The sequence below is a fragment of the Passer domesticus genome, chromosome 3, assembly GCF_036417665.1.
Source record: "Passer domesticus isolate bPasDom1 chromosome 3, bPasDom1.hap1, whole genome shotgun sequence".
NCBI classification, from domain to species: Eukaryota; Metazoa; Chordata; class Aves; order Passeriformes; family Passeridae; genus Passer; species Passer domesticus.
In genome coordinates, this window is record NC_087476.1 from 104465633 (window position 1) to 104484416 (window position 18784).

Here is an 18784-nt window from a genome sequence, read left to right on the forward strand (position 1 = left end):
TCTGACCAGCCAACAAAACAACAGCACACAGTAATACTAAACACACAAGCTGCCCCAGGAAAATCCTAACTTAATTTACTCCAAGATCCAGACTTAAAAAGTTGAGAAACAAATGGAAGCTGCCAAGCTAATTTGGTAGGCTCCAAGCTCAGCCAGTGACTAAAAGCAGGAAGGACAGACAGACAACAGAATGCCAAAGGGTCATGGCAACTTACAGTTGAAGAAGGCATTGAAGTCCTCATCACTGTCAAAATCAAAACGGGAGTATTCACAGCTCGGGCTGTCTGCTTTGGAAGGGAAGCCCACCTGGAGACAAAGTGGAAAAGGTCAGGAAGAAAAAAAAGTCAACCATCACAGTTAACACCAGCTTCAAGATGAAGGCCGGAGGCAAGGAGCAGGATAGAACTGTGCTCAGCAGCCTGGAGATCACGTTTGGCCACAACACAAATGTAGTTTCTTCCCCCATGACCCACAGGCCACGTTCACCAGGCACCTTCTCAAAACCAGCTGTGATTTCCACATACCTTCACCAGGTTGGTCATAGATGCACGGAGATACTTGGGAACGACAGCCAGCAACAAAGGGTCACGAGACAGAACTTCGTGCCGAAAGAGGGCTCCCCATGTGATCTGGGTGGAAGAGCGCAGAAACTGGGGGAAGAAGAGAGGAAAGAGAGAAGCAGAGCAGGATTTCAGTGCTGGAATTTCCACTGCTAACATTAAGTGTTGCTATCAGAAAGTAACAGTAAATTACACTGACTATTAACTTGAGGCCAAAGCACATTCAAGTCACACTGCAAATTCCCAGAAAGCCAAAAATCTCTAATACTAGGGCTGGTTGCAAATTCTGCATCTCAGTTCCCTGTGTCAGGAACTGCTCCTGATGGTGTGGTAATGGAGTAGAAAACACTGCCTTCCAGGCCTTCAGCTGAAATGGAAAGCCTAGAGAGCAATATTTAGCAGCTGAAGTCCTGTAGTCACTCACACACAGTCACACATGAGATTTTCAGCCCTTTACATACCTGGCTGGGATGGGTTGTGAAGGCTAAAAATGACTCAAGGTATTTTCCAAAGTTGGCTGGCGTTTCCACATTACAATCTGAGCCCTATGAGGAACATGAAGTATTTCAGACAAAATACTAACTTTATGGCAGGCTGGGCTCACAAATGGTATGTTTCAGGGTAAAGCAGGAGCACTACATCCAAGGCCATAGACTGTAAAGGAGCAGAGACAGAAACACTGAACAACTGATTTTTTTTCTGAAACCAGTATAGCCCAAGGAACATCAAGTTCTGTTGACCAGCCTGGAGGTGCTGGAGACACCACCACCCTCATTCAAGAGTAACGGGTGACTTCTCACATAGAGGGGCAAAATTTACAACCACTGCTGCTGCTGTGAGTCAATTTCACTCCTATTAGGTCATACCCACACAGCAGTACCAAAGTTGTACAATTCAAACCAAAGAATTTCACAGGAAAACACACCCAGATAATTTCACTCAATTTCTCTAAACATCTTGTGTATTTAACCTATGGGTATCCATGACCAGTAACTTGGAAGTTTGTCAGGAAATTAAGTTTTCCCCGGAGCCATAAACTCAAGGTTTTGCTTCTTCTCAGAAATTATAACATGATCTAGTGCCCTCAAGATCCCTGAAATTGTACAGCTCAGTGCTGCCTCTCCCAAATGAATCTGAATTAGCAAGCTCCATCTCATTACTTCATTATGGATTAACAGCTCCTACTGCCTAACAGCAAGTGGAGTCACTGCAAGCAGTAATGCACTCTGTATGCTGTCCATTCTTTTTAGGAATTAATTCTCAAAGGTTGTTTTTGGTTTTTTCTTTCCCTCCCTATGAGACTTTACTTTGCTCTATCATTTTTACAGGCTGGTTGCTTCAATCTCCCAAAGAGCATCTCTTAACAAGCCAGCCCTCTTTACTGTAGAAGCACTCAGCTGAATGGAGGGAGTGGGAATTCAGCACCAGCATGGCATGAACAGTATGAATTTGCATCTTCATCCCAACATTGACACAAAGCATTACAAAGATGTACAGCAGAAACAAAACCCGTTTCTTCCTTCAGCTTCAGAGAGTCTTGGTAGAAGAACAGACAGGTATGCTCTCTGAGTTATTTTTATTGGGAAATTTAAAAGGCTTCAAATAGACGAGTAATTTCCTGGACTAGATTTTCTGTAGCAGTAGTCAGCTAAAAACCTGACCAATTTTCAGTGAAGCTCAGCATTTTCCAGAGGTTATAGGAAATGGTTCTTGATGACAGCAAAGCCCTGGCATCAGTCAGGGTCCCTCCAGTCTACATTCCTATGACTTGGCAGGACACAGTTAACCCACTTAAAAGCAGAGCCATTTCTGCCTTTTGGAAATGCATGGAGAGAACCCTGGTCCTACCTTAGATTAGGGTTGCCTCAAGCCCCAGCCCTAAAAACTAGCCCTGCCAGGGTTGCTGCTGGTATTAACAAAGACTTACTAGCAACGCACATAGCTGGCTGCCCAATGCGCACAACACTTGGCAGAGCCTCTTCAAGAAAACATAGTGCTTCTCCACCAGGCCTTCTCCATCTGCTGTCCTGGGAATGAGGGAAGGGGAAAAAAACAGGATCACAGTTACTCACGCTGTAGGTGAGTCACACTGCTGTCTATCTTGTAGACAGAAAGAGGACTGGAGCAATTTGATTGTATCGCAGTGGGATTTTCTTTGCTATTATCAAGAAGTACTGCTTTATTGGCATCTAAAACCTCTGAAATTGCCTCTTTGAAAGAGTCCCTTCTCTGGATCAGCTTCAGGCTAAAACAAAGTCAGGGGAGCTGTGATATTTACACCTCTTTGTCTTTCAATTATCGGTTTTGAAAAAAAAACCTCAACCTTTGTTTTCCAGGTTTTGCAAAAGAAATGGTGGGTTTGTTCTCTCCTATCCAGTCCCCGCTTCCTTTGCTTAAGCAGCCTATAAAGGCTTTTTTCTTTTGCACCTACAAAGCCATTTTATGCACTACTGTGTGAAATCACAGCACACCAGGGTACTCACTGGGCAGCAGAGAGGATGCAGTGCATGGCAACATCTCCAAACAAGACCATCAGAGGCTTCCGATCCTCCAGCTTACCCTACACACAAAACACACCATGTGCTTCAATTAGAACGTAACTATTTATTCTTACCTACACAAATATTTATTTCCATCTGCAAACAAAATTAGGAGAGTCACAGTTTTTGTTCCATCTGGGGCGGGGCTTACAGTCCACATATGATTTAAATAAAAAACTGGCCAAAATTCCAAGGTATGTGATCTAAGAAATTGTCTCCAATCCCACCAGAGGAACTTGAAATGGCAGAACTGACCTTGAGACCTTATCTTTTATTCACAGAAGACTGGCTAGTTATTTACAGGCAGCTGATAAACACTCAGCCTTGACACTCAGCTGCTTGTGAACGAATGGGTCAAAATCACCTGTTTAGTTCCTGCTGTCATTTCTCTGAGCTGCCAGGTGACACAGCTGGTGACACTACTTTCCACTTCACAGTTGCAGGAAGTGGGGGGTAAAAGGTTAGTGAGGACCTCCAAGTTCAAACTGCAAGAAGTGAGCACAGAATTTGGAGAGGATTCTAATGGTTACGCTGTGTATTGTGCTGGCATGACATTCACACCAAATATCATTAACAGAATCAGCTAAATTTGAATTTTGATTCTCAGATAAAAGGGCAAAGATAGCATGGCTCAGTCTCAAGAATTATATAGGAGAACAGGAGAAAAATAAAAGGGAGCCAGAAGAGTCAGAGAGGAAGAACTCACTTTCCTGCTGACAGCAATCAGGAGACACTCTGCTGCTCCAACTTGGAGTTCAGGCTCATTTAGGAGCAGACACAACATCTCCAAGAGCTTGCAGTTGTCTGCTGTAATATGGCTTAGGGCCACCCAGTCAATGTAGCCAGCCAAAGTGTTGAGTGCTGCTATCCCCACACGACAGTTTGCCTGGGCCTGTGAACAGAGAGGAGGCACAAGGTGAGAGCCAGAGAAAAACAGCAATTCCCACCTAAAGCCACCCACTCCCTGAAATAACAGTACCAAGAACCCCCCTGAGAAAGATTTGGACCCTTCTGCTGCCACTCCTCATTTGCTCTTTTCAAGGGGCTTGTATTAAGAGTGAACAAATCCATCTGCATGAAACTGCAGGCAACAGACTCAAAAGCCTGGGAAAAGCCTAGTTCTAAGTAACCTTAATCTTAAGAATTACTAATGAGCTAATTATCATATAGTTCCACTCACCTTTGGTTCCTGAGCCAAATCAGTCTTCTGAAAAAGAAAACGAGAGAGGGTAAGTAACAGCCACAGCACACACTTCATGCAGCCACTGCTGCATAGGCTTATCCTCAAGGACACAGCCAAAAACGAGGCTGCATCACAGTCTCCCACTCAGGACATTGCTGCAGCCAATAGTCACCTCTGCAGCCACCATCTAGGTAAGATAATGGGACTCTGAATTGCCAAGTTAAGCCACAATTCCCTTCTCACCCAAAAGGTAACACTCTAGGCACAAGGGAGACACAGGAGGCAAGAGGAAAAGACATTTTGGTACTTCCTGGAGGCTTCCAGGAAAGAAACTTTTTACCTTTTAAGAGCATCTTACACCCAAAAGCCAGACTCTTGAAAAGATGCTGGTGGCTTTTAAGATTCAGGTCTGAAAAGGTGTTTTGTCCACAGTCAGAAAGGCAGCTGGAGAGAGCTGCAGCAGCAACTTAACAGCCCGACTCTGAGGCCTAGGACACCTAACAGCAACAATGCACTGCCTGCACCATCCTTCTGCCTAATGCAAACAAGTCCCTCAGATACCTGGGTTTGATTTGTTGTTCAGCTGCAAAGACACCACAAGCATTTCTTTCTACTGCAAGCTTTTGGTTTGAACTATTCACTGCAGTGATTTTTAAGTTAATCAGCTTAAGTCCCAAACGTCTCATATATGACCCACCTTATAAACATGTTTATCTATTAATCCATCATACTTATAAGCACTGCACACTGTTATGGTCTTGGGGACCTATCCATCATCTCCCCCAGTCTGTGTGCAGACAGGTGAGCACCCAACCCTCAGAAACAACCCTGTGCATGAATAGGCCAAAGATCTGCTAACCTGTGGAGTGGTGAGGACTTCCTGTTCCTGGGGTGCTCCAACCTTGCCAAGCAGAAAGATTCCACCATTAGCAGAAGCAGCCACACTTCAGAGCCTCAAGCATTGCAATGCAAACCTTACCTGGAAATGCATTTCAGCCAGACTACGAAACACACAAGGGTCACCCTCCCACCACCACGAACTGCACACAAAACTGGCTGCACTACAGGGTGGGGGGTTGCTCAGCCTGAGAGTGTGTCAGGATTTTCTACAGAAGGCAGGTAGAAAAGGGTTTTTCATTGCTTCCCAGTTTCACATTTACTGTAACTCTGGATTTTAATTAATGGGAGAAAAAAGAATATGAGATATGACGAAGCAACTAATTTCTAGTTTGGTTTCTTGATTGTGCTTCACTCTCAAATCCACTTCCTTTTCACAGGAATAGAAGGGGGTAGAGACCTCCTTTCATCATCCATTGTGACTGACCTGCACATCTCTGATTCTAGGTAAGAATTCAGGAAAGAAGTTGGTTTACACAAAACCAGAGCATTCTTCACTGTAACTTTGCAAAAAAAGGGCTTCCTGATGAGCTTTTAGAGAAAAAGTCCAGAAACATGTTGACACATCAGAAACTCATGCATTTTGGTGCATCATCTCAAATGTAGCACCGCAGCATGAGAGAGCAGACACGATTCTTGGATGGCATCTCTTAATCCCTGTGTTACGTAAACCACTCCAAATTACCTGTTTCTGCCACAACCACACCTTTCTTTTGCTAAGCTGTACACCCCTAGTGCCAGCACACATTCCAACAGCATGCATGAAGCATGCATCCACTCCAGCCATTTACACTAGCAAAAACAAAATATCAACACTAAACACTATCAGCCTTGTGTGTTCAGCCTCTCTGATCAGCACCAGTTTCCCAGGCCACAGTAGATCCCTACCTCAGAGTAGAAGCAACAGATTTCACTTTCTGCACCTGCTTCCCCAACAATTTGCGAGCTGCATCCCTAAATGCCTCCAGCACAAACTAAACCCAAGGGAAGGAGACTCTCACCATGAGTCTGTACTTGCTGACATTCTGCTGCAGGGCAGTCAGTAGGAAGCTGAAGATCTTTTCCATGTTCTGGGTGAGGGTTTGCTGGATATCTCGTCGCCGCTGGGTAGGTAGAGTTTGAAAAGTCACCACATCCTCTGCCAAACGTAGGAGGATGAACATCACCAGTTCTGTCTGAGTTTCCTGATGCCCCAAAGTGAAATACACTCCATCAGCACAGTCCAAACATTAAAATCTCTAGAGACTAGCTCAAAGATGTGGACAGAAAGCAAGCATGCATGAAGACATAGGTCTCATGTTGAGAAAGTAAAACAGCAGGTGGTGCTCTGCTAGTCACCTCAAGACAGTTTAATCTTACAAGGATTTTTGAATCCATCACCAACCTGTCTCACTTGACCATGAGTGAGTTAGATTTTTCTCAGGATGATGGAAGACTGAACCCCACACTAAGAGCAAGCAAAAGAGACCAGACAGCTGTGTTTCATACCCCTTGCTTGGAGAGGGTATCCAGCTCCTTCAGCATGTCAGGCCAGTGCTGAGGCCATTCCCGCTTGATCATCTCCACCACGATGCGAGACAGCACATCCTTAATGTGACTTTCCTCCTCCAGGATACTTTGAGTTCCCTGGGACAGAAAGGGAACAGTTACACAAAACAGCAAGCACCGGGCATTTATAACTCTGACCTGGGAAACAGTGTTTGCAAACATTCTAAACCACAGAAACCAAAACAAAACACAACACTGGGCAGCTCTTCATTGCAGCTACCTTAGATGACACTCCTATGCTCCCAAGTGTCCATAGCTAATAAACTCTGGGAACCAGACAGATTCTCCTCAAAAGAAGGCCACTTGGTCACGAGAGCAATCAGAACAACAGAGAAAACATGACTAAGATAATGGCTTCAGTATTTCTGCAAAGGATAAGAACATCTGTAGTTACTGAATTTCCTCCTAAGAAAAGAAAAAGTACCTCACACATGTTATACAAGCCTCACAACTTCCTGCCATGTGAGGTAACATGGCTATTCACCTGACAAGGCAGAGAAAAGCACTGGAACAACCAGAGACGCAAAGCAAAAAAGCACTGAAACGAAAAACTGAATTCAGATCCTCTGTGCTAATTAACTGGAGTATTTTTTACTTTTGCTCTCACATTTCAGAACAGCCTGGGGCAGCAGGTACTTACACTGGATATGAGGCCCATAACATTGTTCTTTAGATAAACTTTTTCTAGGCGAGGCATATTGTTCCAGCGGTATCTGTTAAAAACAAACAAACAAATAAGAAACCAAGTCAAAACATCTGTAACATCTCTGACTTGATCCTCAAGGAATCATTGCTTCTTTACCTAAGCTAGAGACACTACCAGCTCCCCACCTCTGCCAGCAGAGGGGCTGAGTTAAAACTGCTGCTGGCAGAGGGGCATGCCCCACCGAGGTCAACAGACACCAGAAGCAGCAGCAAAAACACAAAGCATCAGGTCTGTAGACGCAGCAGAGAAAGGAATCTCAGAACTGAACTAATACAAAGCCTCTTTGTTAGCAGGAGGCCAATGACAGAACTCTGCAAAGACCTACTGGTAACCCAGTGTGCTTGTTTTCATCTTTTGATGTTAATGTGTCTTACAGCTCAGTGAATTCACCTTCCCAACCTGCCTGAAAGCAATTCTCGCCTTTCTTTCTTTTACAGAATAAGTAGGACTGCAACTGTCCTCTGCTGCAGAACAAACTCCCTGCGCCCTGAAAGTGCCTCCCTGGGGCGGGAGGTGCCGGCATGGGCACAGATCCCACGCCAGAGCTGGGTGGCGGCAGGCTGGGACCCCTCCCAGAGCGGACTTACTTGACCACATGCTCCAGGATCTGCAGGCCGAAGTGCCGGACGATGGCCGTCTGCGTCTTCTCGGCCAGCTTCAGCCCGCAGGGCACGCAGATGGGGCACTTCTCCTTGAACTCCTCGCAGAACTGGGGGGAGGCCGGGACGCGCGCACGCAGTTACACACCGGGCAGGGCCGGCTGCCCCGTCCCCGGCCGGGCACACGCGGCCGCCCGGCGGCTCCCAGCCCTTCACGGGACGCCCGGCACCGGCCCGCCAGGCTCTCGCCCGCCCCGGGGCCGCGCGGACGGGGCGCCCGCGTGGCCGGAGCCCGGCGCTCTCCGTCCCTCCCTCCCTCCCCGGCCGGGCCGTACCTTGAGGGCCTCCAGGCGGTAGCGCTGCGTGGACGCGGGGTCCATGATGACGGTGACCGCCTTCACCAGCTGCTCGCAGAGGCCGCTCACCTGCTCGGCGGACATGGCGGAGGCGGCGGGCGCGCGCCACCGGCCACCCACGGGAGGGACGAGCGGGGCGGCCGGGACGCAGCTCCGCGCATGCGCCCTGGGGGACACGGGGACACAGGGAGAACGCGGGCGCCGCGCACCGTCGCGGCGGGGACACGCGCGCGCCCCACCGCACCCCGGAGAACTACGACTCCCGGCGTGCCCCACGCGGGAAGTACGGGTGCCGCAAGGCGGCGGGCCGAGGCGGGGCTCTCCGCCCCACCGAGCGGGCGGTTATTCAATCCCTCTCTCGGTCGGGCGGGAGCCGGAGCCGCTGTCGGCGGCGGGATGTCTCGGGGCCGGGAGCGCGTGGTGGCCCTGGTAGACATGGACTGCTTCTTCATGCAGGTGGAGCAGCGCCTCGACCCGCAGCTGCGCGGCCGCCCTTGCGCCGTGGTGCAGTACACCGAGTGGCAGGGCGGCGGGTAGGTAGGCGAGCCGGCTCGGCGACCCCGGCTCCTCGTCCCACCCCGCTCCCCGCGGGGCCGGGCCCGCCCCGCACTTCACCTCCGTGTCTTGGCAGGATCATCGCGGTGAGCTACGAGGCGCGCGCCTTCGGCGTGTCCCGCGGGATGTGGGCGTCGGAGGCGCGGGCGCTGTGCCCCGAGCTGGCGCTGGCCCGGGTGCCGCAGGCGCGGGGCAAGGCGGACCTCACACGGTGAGAGCGGGGGGCGGCGGCGGCCGCGCGGGCCTCCCTGTCGGCGCGGGGCGGCGGCTGAGCCCGTGCCCGCCGCCCGGCAGGTACCGGGAGGCCAGCGCGGAGGTGATGCAGGTGCTGTCGCGCTTCGCCGCCATCGAGCGCGCCAGCATCGACGAGGCGTACCTGGACCTGACGGGCAGCGCGCGCCGCCGGCTGCGCGAGCTGCGCGGGCGCCCCCTGGCGGCCGCGCTGCTGCCCAGCACCTTCGTGCAGGGACTGCCCGCAGAGCCCGGCCCCGATCCCGGCGGGAAGGACGCGCTCCGAGCCGGCCCCGGCGGGAAGGGTACGCACGGGAAGGGCCCGCTCCGCCTGCCTTGACCCCCCCCGAAGCGAGAGCGTGGTAAATGGGGTCTGCGTTCTCCGCAGTGAATGGCTTTTAAAGTGCCTCTCTCTTCTCCTCCCTGCGGTTGGAATGCGGCTGCTGGCTGGGACCGGCTGCTGCGGGTCCCTTTGCTGGGCTCAGCAAACAGTGCCATATCGTGTGCCTCTGAGATCCCTTTTGTGTCCCTTTTCTAGAGGAGCTGCGGCAACGTGGTTTGGACGAGTGGCTGGCGTCGCTGTCTTTCGATAACCCAGATTGCCCTGACCTGCAGCTGACCATGGGCGCAGTAATTGTGGAGGAAATTAGGGTGGCAGTGGAAGAAGCTACCGGATTCAGGTGTTCAGCTGGCATCTCGCACAACAAGGTACGTGCATAACACGTCAGCCTGATTTCTTCTGGGCTGCAGAGTCAGGACATGCTGTAGATGCTCTCCTATACTTACAAGTTTCCTGTACAAAGACGAACCAAGTTGGGGATGCAACCATGTGTGATCACACCTTCAGAGAAATTATAAGACATCTGGAAATGGGAGGAGTAGTTTCCCCAGAGCTGTGACCTGGGCAGTCAGCAATCCACTCATTTACTGCCTGGATTCCTGATGTACCCTAATGACTGAGCTCACTATGAACAAAAGCATTTTAAGTCCTCCAGAAGTGTTTTCTGTAGAAAAAACAGAAGCATAAAGCAGGTAATCTTCACCTTGAGTTTCAGGCAACAGTCAGTGTAGCCAGTTTTACTGACACAAATTCCCAGATACTCAGCAGCAGAAGAGCACCAGACTGGGGCACTGAGGTGAGCTGGGTTGCTTTTTGTCTTTCTGGTGAGTCAGTATTATTTGCTGGCCATGGGGATTTGGGTGATGCTCAGCCAGCTGCTGAAAGCAGCCACAGGAGCTCTTGGTGCATGACAGCAGCTGCAGAAACAAACGGACTTTGATGCTGCAGCTACAGAGGATTTCCTGCTGGCTTAAATGCAGGCTGGTTTGCTGAGCCCATCCCTTTTGCTCTGCAGAAGAGGGGCTTATTTATACAGTAATGACTTTATAAAGCAAGCTATGACTTAAAAAGAAAGAAAACTAAGACTAAATGGATGCTTTGGAGTTCAAGGAAGATATATTTCATTGACTGCTGCAGAACCAACTGATACTACTGCCAGCTGTACAGAGGGATTTGAACTGGTTCTGCACTGGCTTAGTCTGAAACTAGCAGAGACTGAGGCAGAAATGAGCTAGCTGAGGAACATCACTGATGTAGAAATTTCTAGTGGAAGGTATGTTCAATTTGCCTTTTTGTTTTCTTTAGTCAAGAATAACAGAGAACTTCCCTGTTATTCCTAGCAGCTTCTCCTAGCTTCCATTTTCTATTCCAGCTTTTCTTTTTTGAAAGAGTGAAGACATTGTGCTGTACTGTGCTATCCCTGAAGAACTGTGTATCTGTAGCAGCAAGCACAGTGCAGAGATCACCAGAGCACACTTGTGCCTGTGCAGAACACTGTGCTGTGCTTCCACAGCTAGCTCACCTCATTGGGTTCAAACCCTTTCTGCAGAAGAAAAGAGGTGCTCTCAGTAAACCAGCCCACCTTCCACCCAGCAGGAAACCCTCTGTAGCACAGCATCAAAGTCATCAAAGTCTGTTTGTTTCTGCAGCTGCTGTCATGCACCAAGAGCTCCTGTGGCTGCTCTTGGCAGCTGGCTGAGCATCACCCAAATCCCCATGGCCAGCAGGGTAAATACTGACTCACCAGAAAGAGGAAAAGCAACCCAGCTCACCTCAGTGCCCCAATCTGGTGTTGTTCTGTGCCAAGTCACTGGGAATTTGCGTCAGTAAAAATCATTCTCAGGCTACAGTGACTGTTGCCTGAAACTCAAGGTGAAGATTATCTGCTTTGCTTGTGGTTTTTTTCTACAGAAAAGTCCCCCAAGGAACTGCTTTTCCCAATGAAGTACCTTGTTAGAGTACACCAGGAACCCAGATGATGAATGAGACTAAAAAATTTGGAAGCACCTGGAGGATAACAGTATGGTTTTCTCAAGAACCACTCATGCCAAATTCATTTATGTGCCCTCCTTGACAGCATAAGTGGCCAAATGTGCAGGAAAGACTACAGCTGTGAGGTGTCATTCTTAAGGTTTCTAACACATCTCACCCTGAGCTGAATAACCTGATGACACTGTAGCAGACAACATGGCTGAAGTTGTCTGAAGGGCATGCTTCTAGCTGAAGAAAACCTTACTGTTTCCCATAATGATTTTGTTCACTGAGGTGCACTCAAATTGGGATGTTGAGAGTGGGATCTTGCGGGGATCTGTCTGAGGTCTGCTAAGAGCCAGTATTTTCACTGAAGCCTACAGAGAGGGAACAGCTGTATGAATTCAGGTGTTGCACGGATGGGGCTCAGGGCCTGGGCTGTGAAGGTTCTGAGATTAAATTAGAGTTGAAAATTTTGAGCTTGAAAAAGCTTAGAATCAGTCTTAAACCACCAAACATTGTTTCTTATGCTCATTGACTGTTTTTGTGGTTTATAGAAAAAAAACAACCAGCAGGATTTTGGCTAAGTCACAGTAAGTCAGGAAGTAGCCTGGAGTTGTTGTGGACAAGCAGCAGGATGAGTCAGTAATAGAAGTGCTCTTGTAGAAATGCCAAATCCTGTTTCAGCATGTGCAGTTTACAGAAGATGTCAGAAAAAGTAAATGATTTCTCCCCATGAAGTCTCAGTGATTGGTTTCACTTGCAGCACGTCACTTTATGAGGTGGGTAAACTTGGAAGTCTCCAGCCAGACAAGAAAAACAGTGACTGGACATCTGAAAAGGGTTCTACTTTGTCTAGAAATTATTTCAAATGTATGAAAGCCTGTAAAATGGGCTGTTAATAAAGGTCATAGCTCAATAGGCAGGCAAGAAATTTTGCTTAGTTACAGGATGTGTGGCAAAGCAGTGAAAGAGAAAGTTATTAGAGTTGTTCAGTAAAACCTCAAACACCCACCTAAATGTACTTCAAGCTGGTCTGTATATTTTTTGCCCTGTGGTAGCTTAGAGTGGGAAGGGAAGCTGTATAGGAGAACATGCCTTCCTGGCTAGCAGTTCTGCATTTTAAAGGTTTCCTTTTGCAGTGCTATGCTGCTGCAGACCTCACAGAGAGAAGATTAAAATAGTGACACTGAGAAAAAGCAAGACAAACACAGGAGATGAAGGAAAAAGACATAGTGAGAGACATAGCCTGGGGGAGGACTATGGGCATGCTGTGGAAGCTCTAGCATGCTTGCCTGATGGAAAACTATAGCAACCACAACAGATGAAAGATCTTTATCTGCCTGGAGCAGGAGTCCAGCAATTCACAGAACTAAAGCCTGGAAGCAGCTTTGCTGTCAGAGTACCCAGCTAATGCATGTCAAATCCTGAGGTGGATACTGCCTAGCAGCAAGCACTGGTGCACCCTGCACATATTCCTAGCAGCTATTCCAATGGCAGCTCTTGGAGGTGATGCAGCACGAGCTGTTCGGTAGAGTCCCATTAGACCAGTGCACAGTGTATAATGACAGAGTTTCCACCCTCTTGTGTGTTGCAGACACTGGCAAAGCTGGCCTGTGGGTTGAACAAGCCCAACCGCCAGACCCTGGTGTCTGCGCGATTTGTGCCGCAGCTCTTCAGCCAACTGCCCGTCAGCAGCATGTGAGTACCAGGGAGCTGCTGCTTCAGGGCAGCCCTCCCTTCAGGGGCTGTTCCTGGCCACCTCAGCACAGCATGTCACTGACAGCAGCCAGCAGAGGCTCTCAGCTCCACAGTAACTGCTTGGCAGTGCTCCTAACAAACAGAGGGAATCCTGCCAGTGATCTCTTGGGGCTGTGAGCGACAGTGCAGGGTGTGTGCTGTGGAAGTACAGCCCTGCTGGTGAAGGGGCCACAGTCCAAAAGCCCACTAGCAGCCTGTGGGCATCCTTTCCCAGGATAAGGCTGTGCTCAGGATGTCTGATGGGCTGCATAGGGGTAAGCCAGAAGCAACTCTGGGCAAGGAGGCCATAGCTGTTCCCCACTGTGACGGACAGCTATCCTCACAGAGAGCAGATGTGGTTTGCTTTTGAGTATCCACACTGTGCATGAATACTTTTCCTGGTGTAGGGAAGTGTAACCAGCGCTGCTGCTCCAGAGGAATGGATCCCTAATCCTGCTCTCCAGATCTGCATTGCTGCTCTCTGCTTTCTGTGTCTTGCAAGGGATGGAGAGGGATGTGTGTGCGAAAGGGTCTGTGTAGGAAGAAGGAAGCTGTATGTGAGGCATTCTTCAGAGCATGGTTTGGGATCAGATGGAGCTGAGAGAGAACTGGGGGACCTAAGGAGCAGTTCCTAAATCAACTCCTATGTGTCCTTTTACTGTGAGCAGAAGAGCCAGGTGCCAGGTGTTCCTTTTGTCCTGCTAGTTCCTAGCACCTTCTAGTTGTCCTTATCTAGGAACAGCTGCTGCAACGAGACTTGTCACAGTCTCCACATGATGCTTCATTTGTGTTTTTTTCTTTGTTTCTTTGCTGTAGCCGTAACCTGGGAGGCAAGCTTGGCACTGCTATCACAGACATCCTGGGAGTAGAGTACATCGGGGAGCTGACACAGTTCAGTGAGACTGAGCTCCAGACACATTTTGGAGACAAAACCGGGTAATGATGAACCACTCACCACACCTTGGCTCTTGGCAGGAATTAAGATTTCTTTCAGTCACAGAACCTTGTTCTGCTGCGATTAGGAAGGTTGGAAGCTAAAACGTCAGTGACATCTTTGGGAAGCATTGATCTGTCAGGCCCACAGGAGGTTTCCAGTCCTGTCTGCTCCCAGGCTCCCTCCCCAGGATAATATTTTGCTTGTCAGCCAGTGCCCCAGCCTTCCTCTACAGCATCCAAGGATGGGGTCAAAGGGCTGGTTCTCTGCAGGCTGGAAAGAGGGCAGTCTTGACAGTCTCATCATAGAGGAAATTACAAGGCTGATCTGGAGCCTGAAACACTGGGCCCAGAACAGCGGCTGGATTGCCCTGCAGACTGGTGAACTGTGGCCACTTCAGGAGAAGAGGTGGAGGAGTTGTGCTGTCAGGCAGTTGTGGCCTGAAGGAATCCTGCCTGTTCAGCTGTGGCTGCGACTGCAGAGCTGAGGATGAGAGACAGTCACAGCTTGCACTGAGCTGAAAGCAGGGCTCAGCAGGAGAGACATGCTGCCCAGTGATGCCTGCCTGTCTGTAGCTGCCTTGACCTCATGCTTTCCCTGTGGCTTTCAGGTCTTGGCTGTATGACTTGTGCAGAGGAATTGAAGAGGAACCTGTCAAAAACCGCTTCCTGCCCCAGTCTATTGGCTGCAGCAAGAATTTCCCTGGGAAGTCAGCCCTGGCCACACAGAAGGCGGTAGGAGAAGCCTACATCTAGCATAAGGCTTGGCTTTCACGCTGGAGAAGATAAGAATACTAAAAACAGACTAGCTTGCAAAACTGCTCCTTTTCTGCACAATTATGCCCTGAAACTCAGACTAGAGGCTCAGCGGGAGAAGGTGGTTTGAGCTCTGGAAGGCCCTGTTGACAGAAACGCATTGACAAACTCCTGCACAAAGAGGTCCATCCTGGCTGTAATTTCCACGAGCAAAACTGGGCCTGTGCTGTTCCAAACTTATTCATAGTGCCAAGCGTCAAGAGCATGGTTGTTAGAAGGAAGGTAACTAGCCCAAAGAAAGAGGTAGGATGCACTTTAGCTATTAGCTGGGGAGAGGTTCCCACTGAGCTGTGGGAAGATAGAAAGAGAAATCTGGGACAGGGAACCTAGATTACTTGGCAAAGTCTAGTAGTAATGCAGGGCTTGTATGGTATCTTTAATGTCCTTTCCTGCAGTGTTGAATCTCAGCTGGACTGATTTCTCAAGGTCTACTACAGATGTGGGGCCTTACAATAGTCTGTCATTCCAGTCTGATCCCCCACCGGCATTCCCCTTGTATTGTGCTACTGCTGTGAGCAGAGGTCCAACCTGTCTGTTACTCCTGCTTTGTCCAGGTGCGGCACTGGCTCCTGCAGCTGGCCTTGGAGCTGGAGTCCAGACTGAACAAGGACAGGAGCCAGGTAAGGAGGGGAGGCACGGGGACACAAGGAGGCACATAGTGCATTTGCACCCTGAGTGGTTTGCAGGAGGCTGAGGATGATGTGTGGGAGGAAATCTGCTCACTCACAGATGGGTGCCTGTGTGCTGAGGTGTCCCAAGAAGAGAGGTGTGCATGGCCAGGCAGGATGGTTTTGCCCCAGAACAATGCAGGGTTAAGAACAGTCCTTGTCCTGTGCTTTAGGATGCAGGGATCTAAAAGCCACTGCACCTTCCTTCTGCTGCACTGCTGCTCCCTTGCAAGCCCTTTGCTGACACAGGTGTGCCCGTGGGCTGTGAGAGGGAGTGCTGCCCTCCAATCTGGACGGAAGGCTGCAGGCCAGGGTGGGAGCAATCCACCAGTTTTGGCACTGCAGCGGGGCCAAAAAAACTGTGGAGCTGCCTTTGAGGGAAAGCAAGGACTAGGTGCTTCCCATCCTGTGTGGCACAGCTGTGCAAGCACTTGTTGTGAATCCCATCCCTTGGCAATCAGGCCGGGCAGGACATGTCCCACCCCACCTCGGGAGATGGCAGGGGCGTGCGGGGCTGGGCAGGGCTCCAGACAGGGAACGGTGCCCTCGGCGGTTCCTGCGCCTTCCTGCAGGAGTCGCTGGAAGCACAGCTCTGCTCTCCCGCAGAACCACCGCGTGGCCCGGCAGCTGATGGTGGTGATCCGCCAGCAAGGGGACACCCGCGTGTCACGCCTGTGTGCCCTGTCCCGCTACGACGCACAGAAAATGTGCAACGATGCCTTCACCCTCATCCAAACCTGCAACGTGGCTGGGGCTCACCAGGCAGCATGGTGAGTGTGGGACAAACTGGGTCACCTCTGTACTGGACAAGCCAGAAACCTATTGGAAAGGAACTCACGTTAATTTGAGGGGCAGGAAAAGTGATTCCCAGCACCTTCACAGTAGAGTGCAGAGACCTTTTAGCAGTAGGACAGCCTGGCCTCTTGTGAGCCCCACATCTGGTGAGACATTTCTGTACTTGGAGTTAGGATTGCTACTGGCTGGGGTTTGTCCAGCTGAAGCAAGGCTATCCCGGCCCTGCTGGGCTGAAGAAATTAGCTAAGCCTTGTTGTTCTACCCTAAGGACAAAGATTTTTGTGAGGAAGCCATTGGGGCAGGAAGAAAAATGAAAGTGCACAACTCCTCAGCATTTTCTGCCTTCCTTCTGCTCTGCAGTAAAGGCAAGAAGGTCCTGTCTGTTAAACTCTGACAAGGCTGCTGCACCCTTAGCATGCTCTCATCTCACAGCAGCTTCAGCCTGTAGTGGACTGAAAGTCCAGGCTGGCAGTTGGCTGCTCCTGCTCCACTGCCCTTCCTTTGGGAATTGCTGCTTTGGAAAGAGGGGTTCTGTTTTGCCCAGCACAGCTTGCTATGTCTGTTGTGGAGGTAACAATACTAACTTTGTCAGAGCAGACATCTGTCCCAACCCTTGCAGATACTACAGTTCCCCTGTCTGTGAATGTTTTGTGTTGTTTCAAGTGTTACCTCAAAAGATTTCTTGCTTTCCAGGCTGGTGTCTGAGCTGATGTTGGTCTGTCCTTTGCAGGTCTCCACCGCTGATTTCAGTGCAACTCTCAGCAAGCAAGTTCTCGGAGCCTGTCACCCTCTCTACAGGCATTGCCACCTTCCTGACAGGTGATGCCCAGCCTGATGGCACTGCTACCACCAGCCAAAACTCCACAACTTGTGGGAGGGCCGGGGTCAAGTTCTTTAGGAGCCCAAGCAAAGAGCTTCGGCAGAAGCCAGCAAGTGCTATTGAGTCATTCTTCCAAAAGGCAGCAGAACGGCAGCTGTCACAGGCAGTGGCAGCAACCAGCTTGCCCACTGCTGCCACTGCAGAGCCAGCTGTGCCCAGCTCCCCGGAGCACCAAGAGAAAGCTGCTGTTGGCTTGCCTGTTAGACTTGCCTCTGTGCAGTGTGACCTGGAGTCCCCTGTGAAGCAGGGTCCCAGCGATGCCAGCCCCACTTCCCTGTACAAGAGGCTTTGCCGGGAGAAGTTGTCTTCAGATGCTACACAAACACCCTCAACTCCACCCAGCTCCAGGACCCTTCTGAAATTACAGCCAGATGTGGAGGGAAATGAGCAGAATTTGCCACCCTCTCCTGAGCTCACCCTGCTGCCTCCTGCCTCTCCAGGGGACCAGCAGCGCTGTGAGAAGTGTGGCCAGCTCGTGCTGATGTGGGAGTTCCCAGAGCACATGGACTACCACTTTGCTCTGGAGCTGCAAAGCTCTTTCCTGGAGCCCAGCCCTCCCATGGCTCCAGAAGCAGCTCCCAATGCAAAGGCTGTGGCTTCCAGGTCTCCTGCCAAGGCAAAGAACAGGCCCAAGACTCCAGCGGGATCTAGTACAAAACGACCCAAAGAAGGTGTGACAAGAACTTTAGATTTTTTCTTTAAGCCCTTACCTCCTTAACTCTCAGCCATGCTGGGTGTTTTTAAAGAATCAGTATTTTTAAATAATCAGTGTTTTAGTATTTTTAAATAATCAGTGTTTTTAAAGAATCAGTGCTTTTAAATATAGTTAAAAGTTTTTATACTGCCTGTCAGATTTTAATGCCAAAAAGTCTATTAAATTATCTTCACCCCAAGTCTGAGAGGAACTGGAACTCATGAGTTGTGTAGATGTAGCCAGTTCAGCTGGTGGCAGCTAAGCCTGGCTCTGCCTCCCTGGTGCTACTAGAAGCTGCATGGTACTCTCACCTACACCTCTTACCATACGTATTTGCATGCCATCATTGCTCAGTAATTCTGTTCCTCCTATAAAAGCAGCTACTGTAAGTGCAGCAGCTTATCCCAGGGAATCTCCAGCTAAGCCTTGGCTTGAACCCCTGTCTAATCACTGTATAAAACCTTCAACTCATGGTTCTACTCTGGCTGCAGTTGCAGGCCTTGCCCTTACTGTGTTATTTATATGTGGTAGCTTAGGCCAGTTGTTCTTTCTCTTCTCCCCTCCATGTGGAAGACAGTGATTTTTATTCCCTCCTTCCCACACCCCAGGATTTATGTTATAGATGGTTTAATAATTCCCTCTGTGTAGCAGTCCATTGCATTATGCTTATGAGCAGCTCAGGAGTACACAAGAAAGACTACTCCTGTCATAAAAGATGTAAGGAAGCAGTAGCTGCATAGGCATACTTTTTGGTGGGCTCTTTGAAAACTCT

General features: G+C 49.7%; 2 protein-coding genes across 4 annotated transcripts in view; one reads left to right on the forward strand and one right to left on the reverse strand.

Moving 5' to 3' along the window:
- The window catches only part of XPO5 (exportin 5), a 28849-nt gene extending 20282 nt beyond the window's left edge, over positions 1–8567 (reverse strand). Inside the window, exons 1-13 of one of the 2 annotated variants that reach the window (XM_064414838.1) lie at positions 8369–8567; positions 8022–8143; positions 7369–7441; positions 6669–6806; positions 6182–6364; positions 5143–5184; positions 4281–4307; positions 3807–3992; positions 3044–3120; positions 2488–2587; positions 1022–1105; positions 525–650; positions 216–306 (exon numbers count right to left, since the gene is read on the reverse strand). In XM_064414838.1, the coding sequence (XP_064270908.1) occupies positions 216–306; positions 525–650; positions 1022–1105; positions 2488–2587; positions 3044–3120; positions 3807–3992; positions 4281–4307; positions 5143–5184; positions 6182–6364; positions 6669–6806; positions 7369–7441; positions 8022–8143; positions 8369–8473 (1354 nt within the window). In that variant the 5' untranslated portion in view covers positions 8474–8567. The remainder of the gene's footprint in view (positions 1–215; positions 307–524; positions 651–1021; positions 1106–2487; positions 2588–3043; positions 3121–3806; positions 3993–4280; positions 4308–5142; positions 5185–6181; positions 6365–6668; positions 6807–7368; positions 7442–8021; positions 8144–8368) is intronic. The other variant, XM_064414839.1, reaches the window with a different exon arrangement.
- Positions 8472–18128, forward strand: POLH (DNA polymerase eta). 2 transcript variants are annotated; one of them, XM_064414852.1, is made up of 10 exons: positions 8472–8922; positions 9021–9155; positions 9239–9480; positions 9714–9883; positions 13084–13187; positions 14043–14162; positions 14771–14894; positions 15530–15595; positions 16250–16413; positions 17169–18128. In XM_064414852.1, exons 1-10 carry the CDS (start codon positions 8549–8551, stop codon positions 18034–18036), a joined length of 2367 nt encoding a protein of 788 aa, XP_064270922.1. In that variant the 5' UTR covers positions 8472–8548; the 3' UTR covers positions 18037–18128. The 2 variants fall into 2 exon arrangements, with proteins under 2 accessions (XP_064270922.1, XP_064270923.1); XM_064414853.1 differs by having other exon boundaries at positions 8785–8926.
- Positions 18129–18784: the final 656 nt, after the last annotated feature.

Coding starts and splice junctions, on each gene's coding strand:
- POLH (XM_064414852.1), top strand. CDS start 8,549: ATGCGCCCTGGGGGACACGGGGACACAGGGAGAACGCGGGCGCCGCGC. Junction 8,923..9,020: donor ACCGAGTGGCAGGGCGGCGG/GTAGGTAGGCGA, acceptor GTGTCTTGGCAG/GATCATCGCGGTGAGCTACG. Junction 13,188..14,042: donor CAACTGCCCGTCAGCAGCAT/GTGAGTACCAGG, acceptor TCTTTGCTGTAG/CCGTAACCTGGGAGGCAAGC.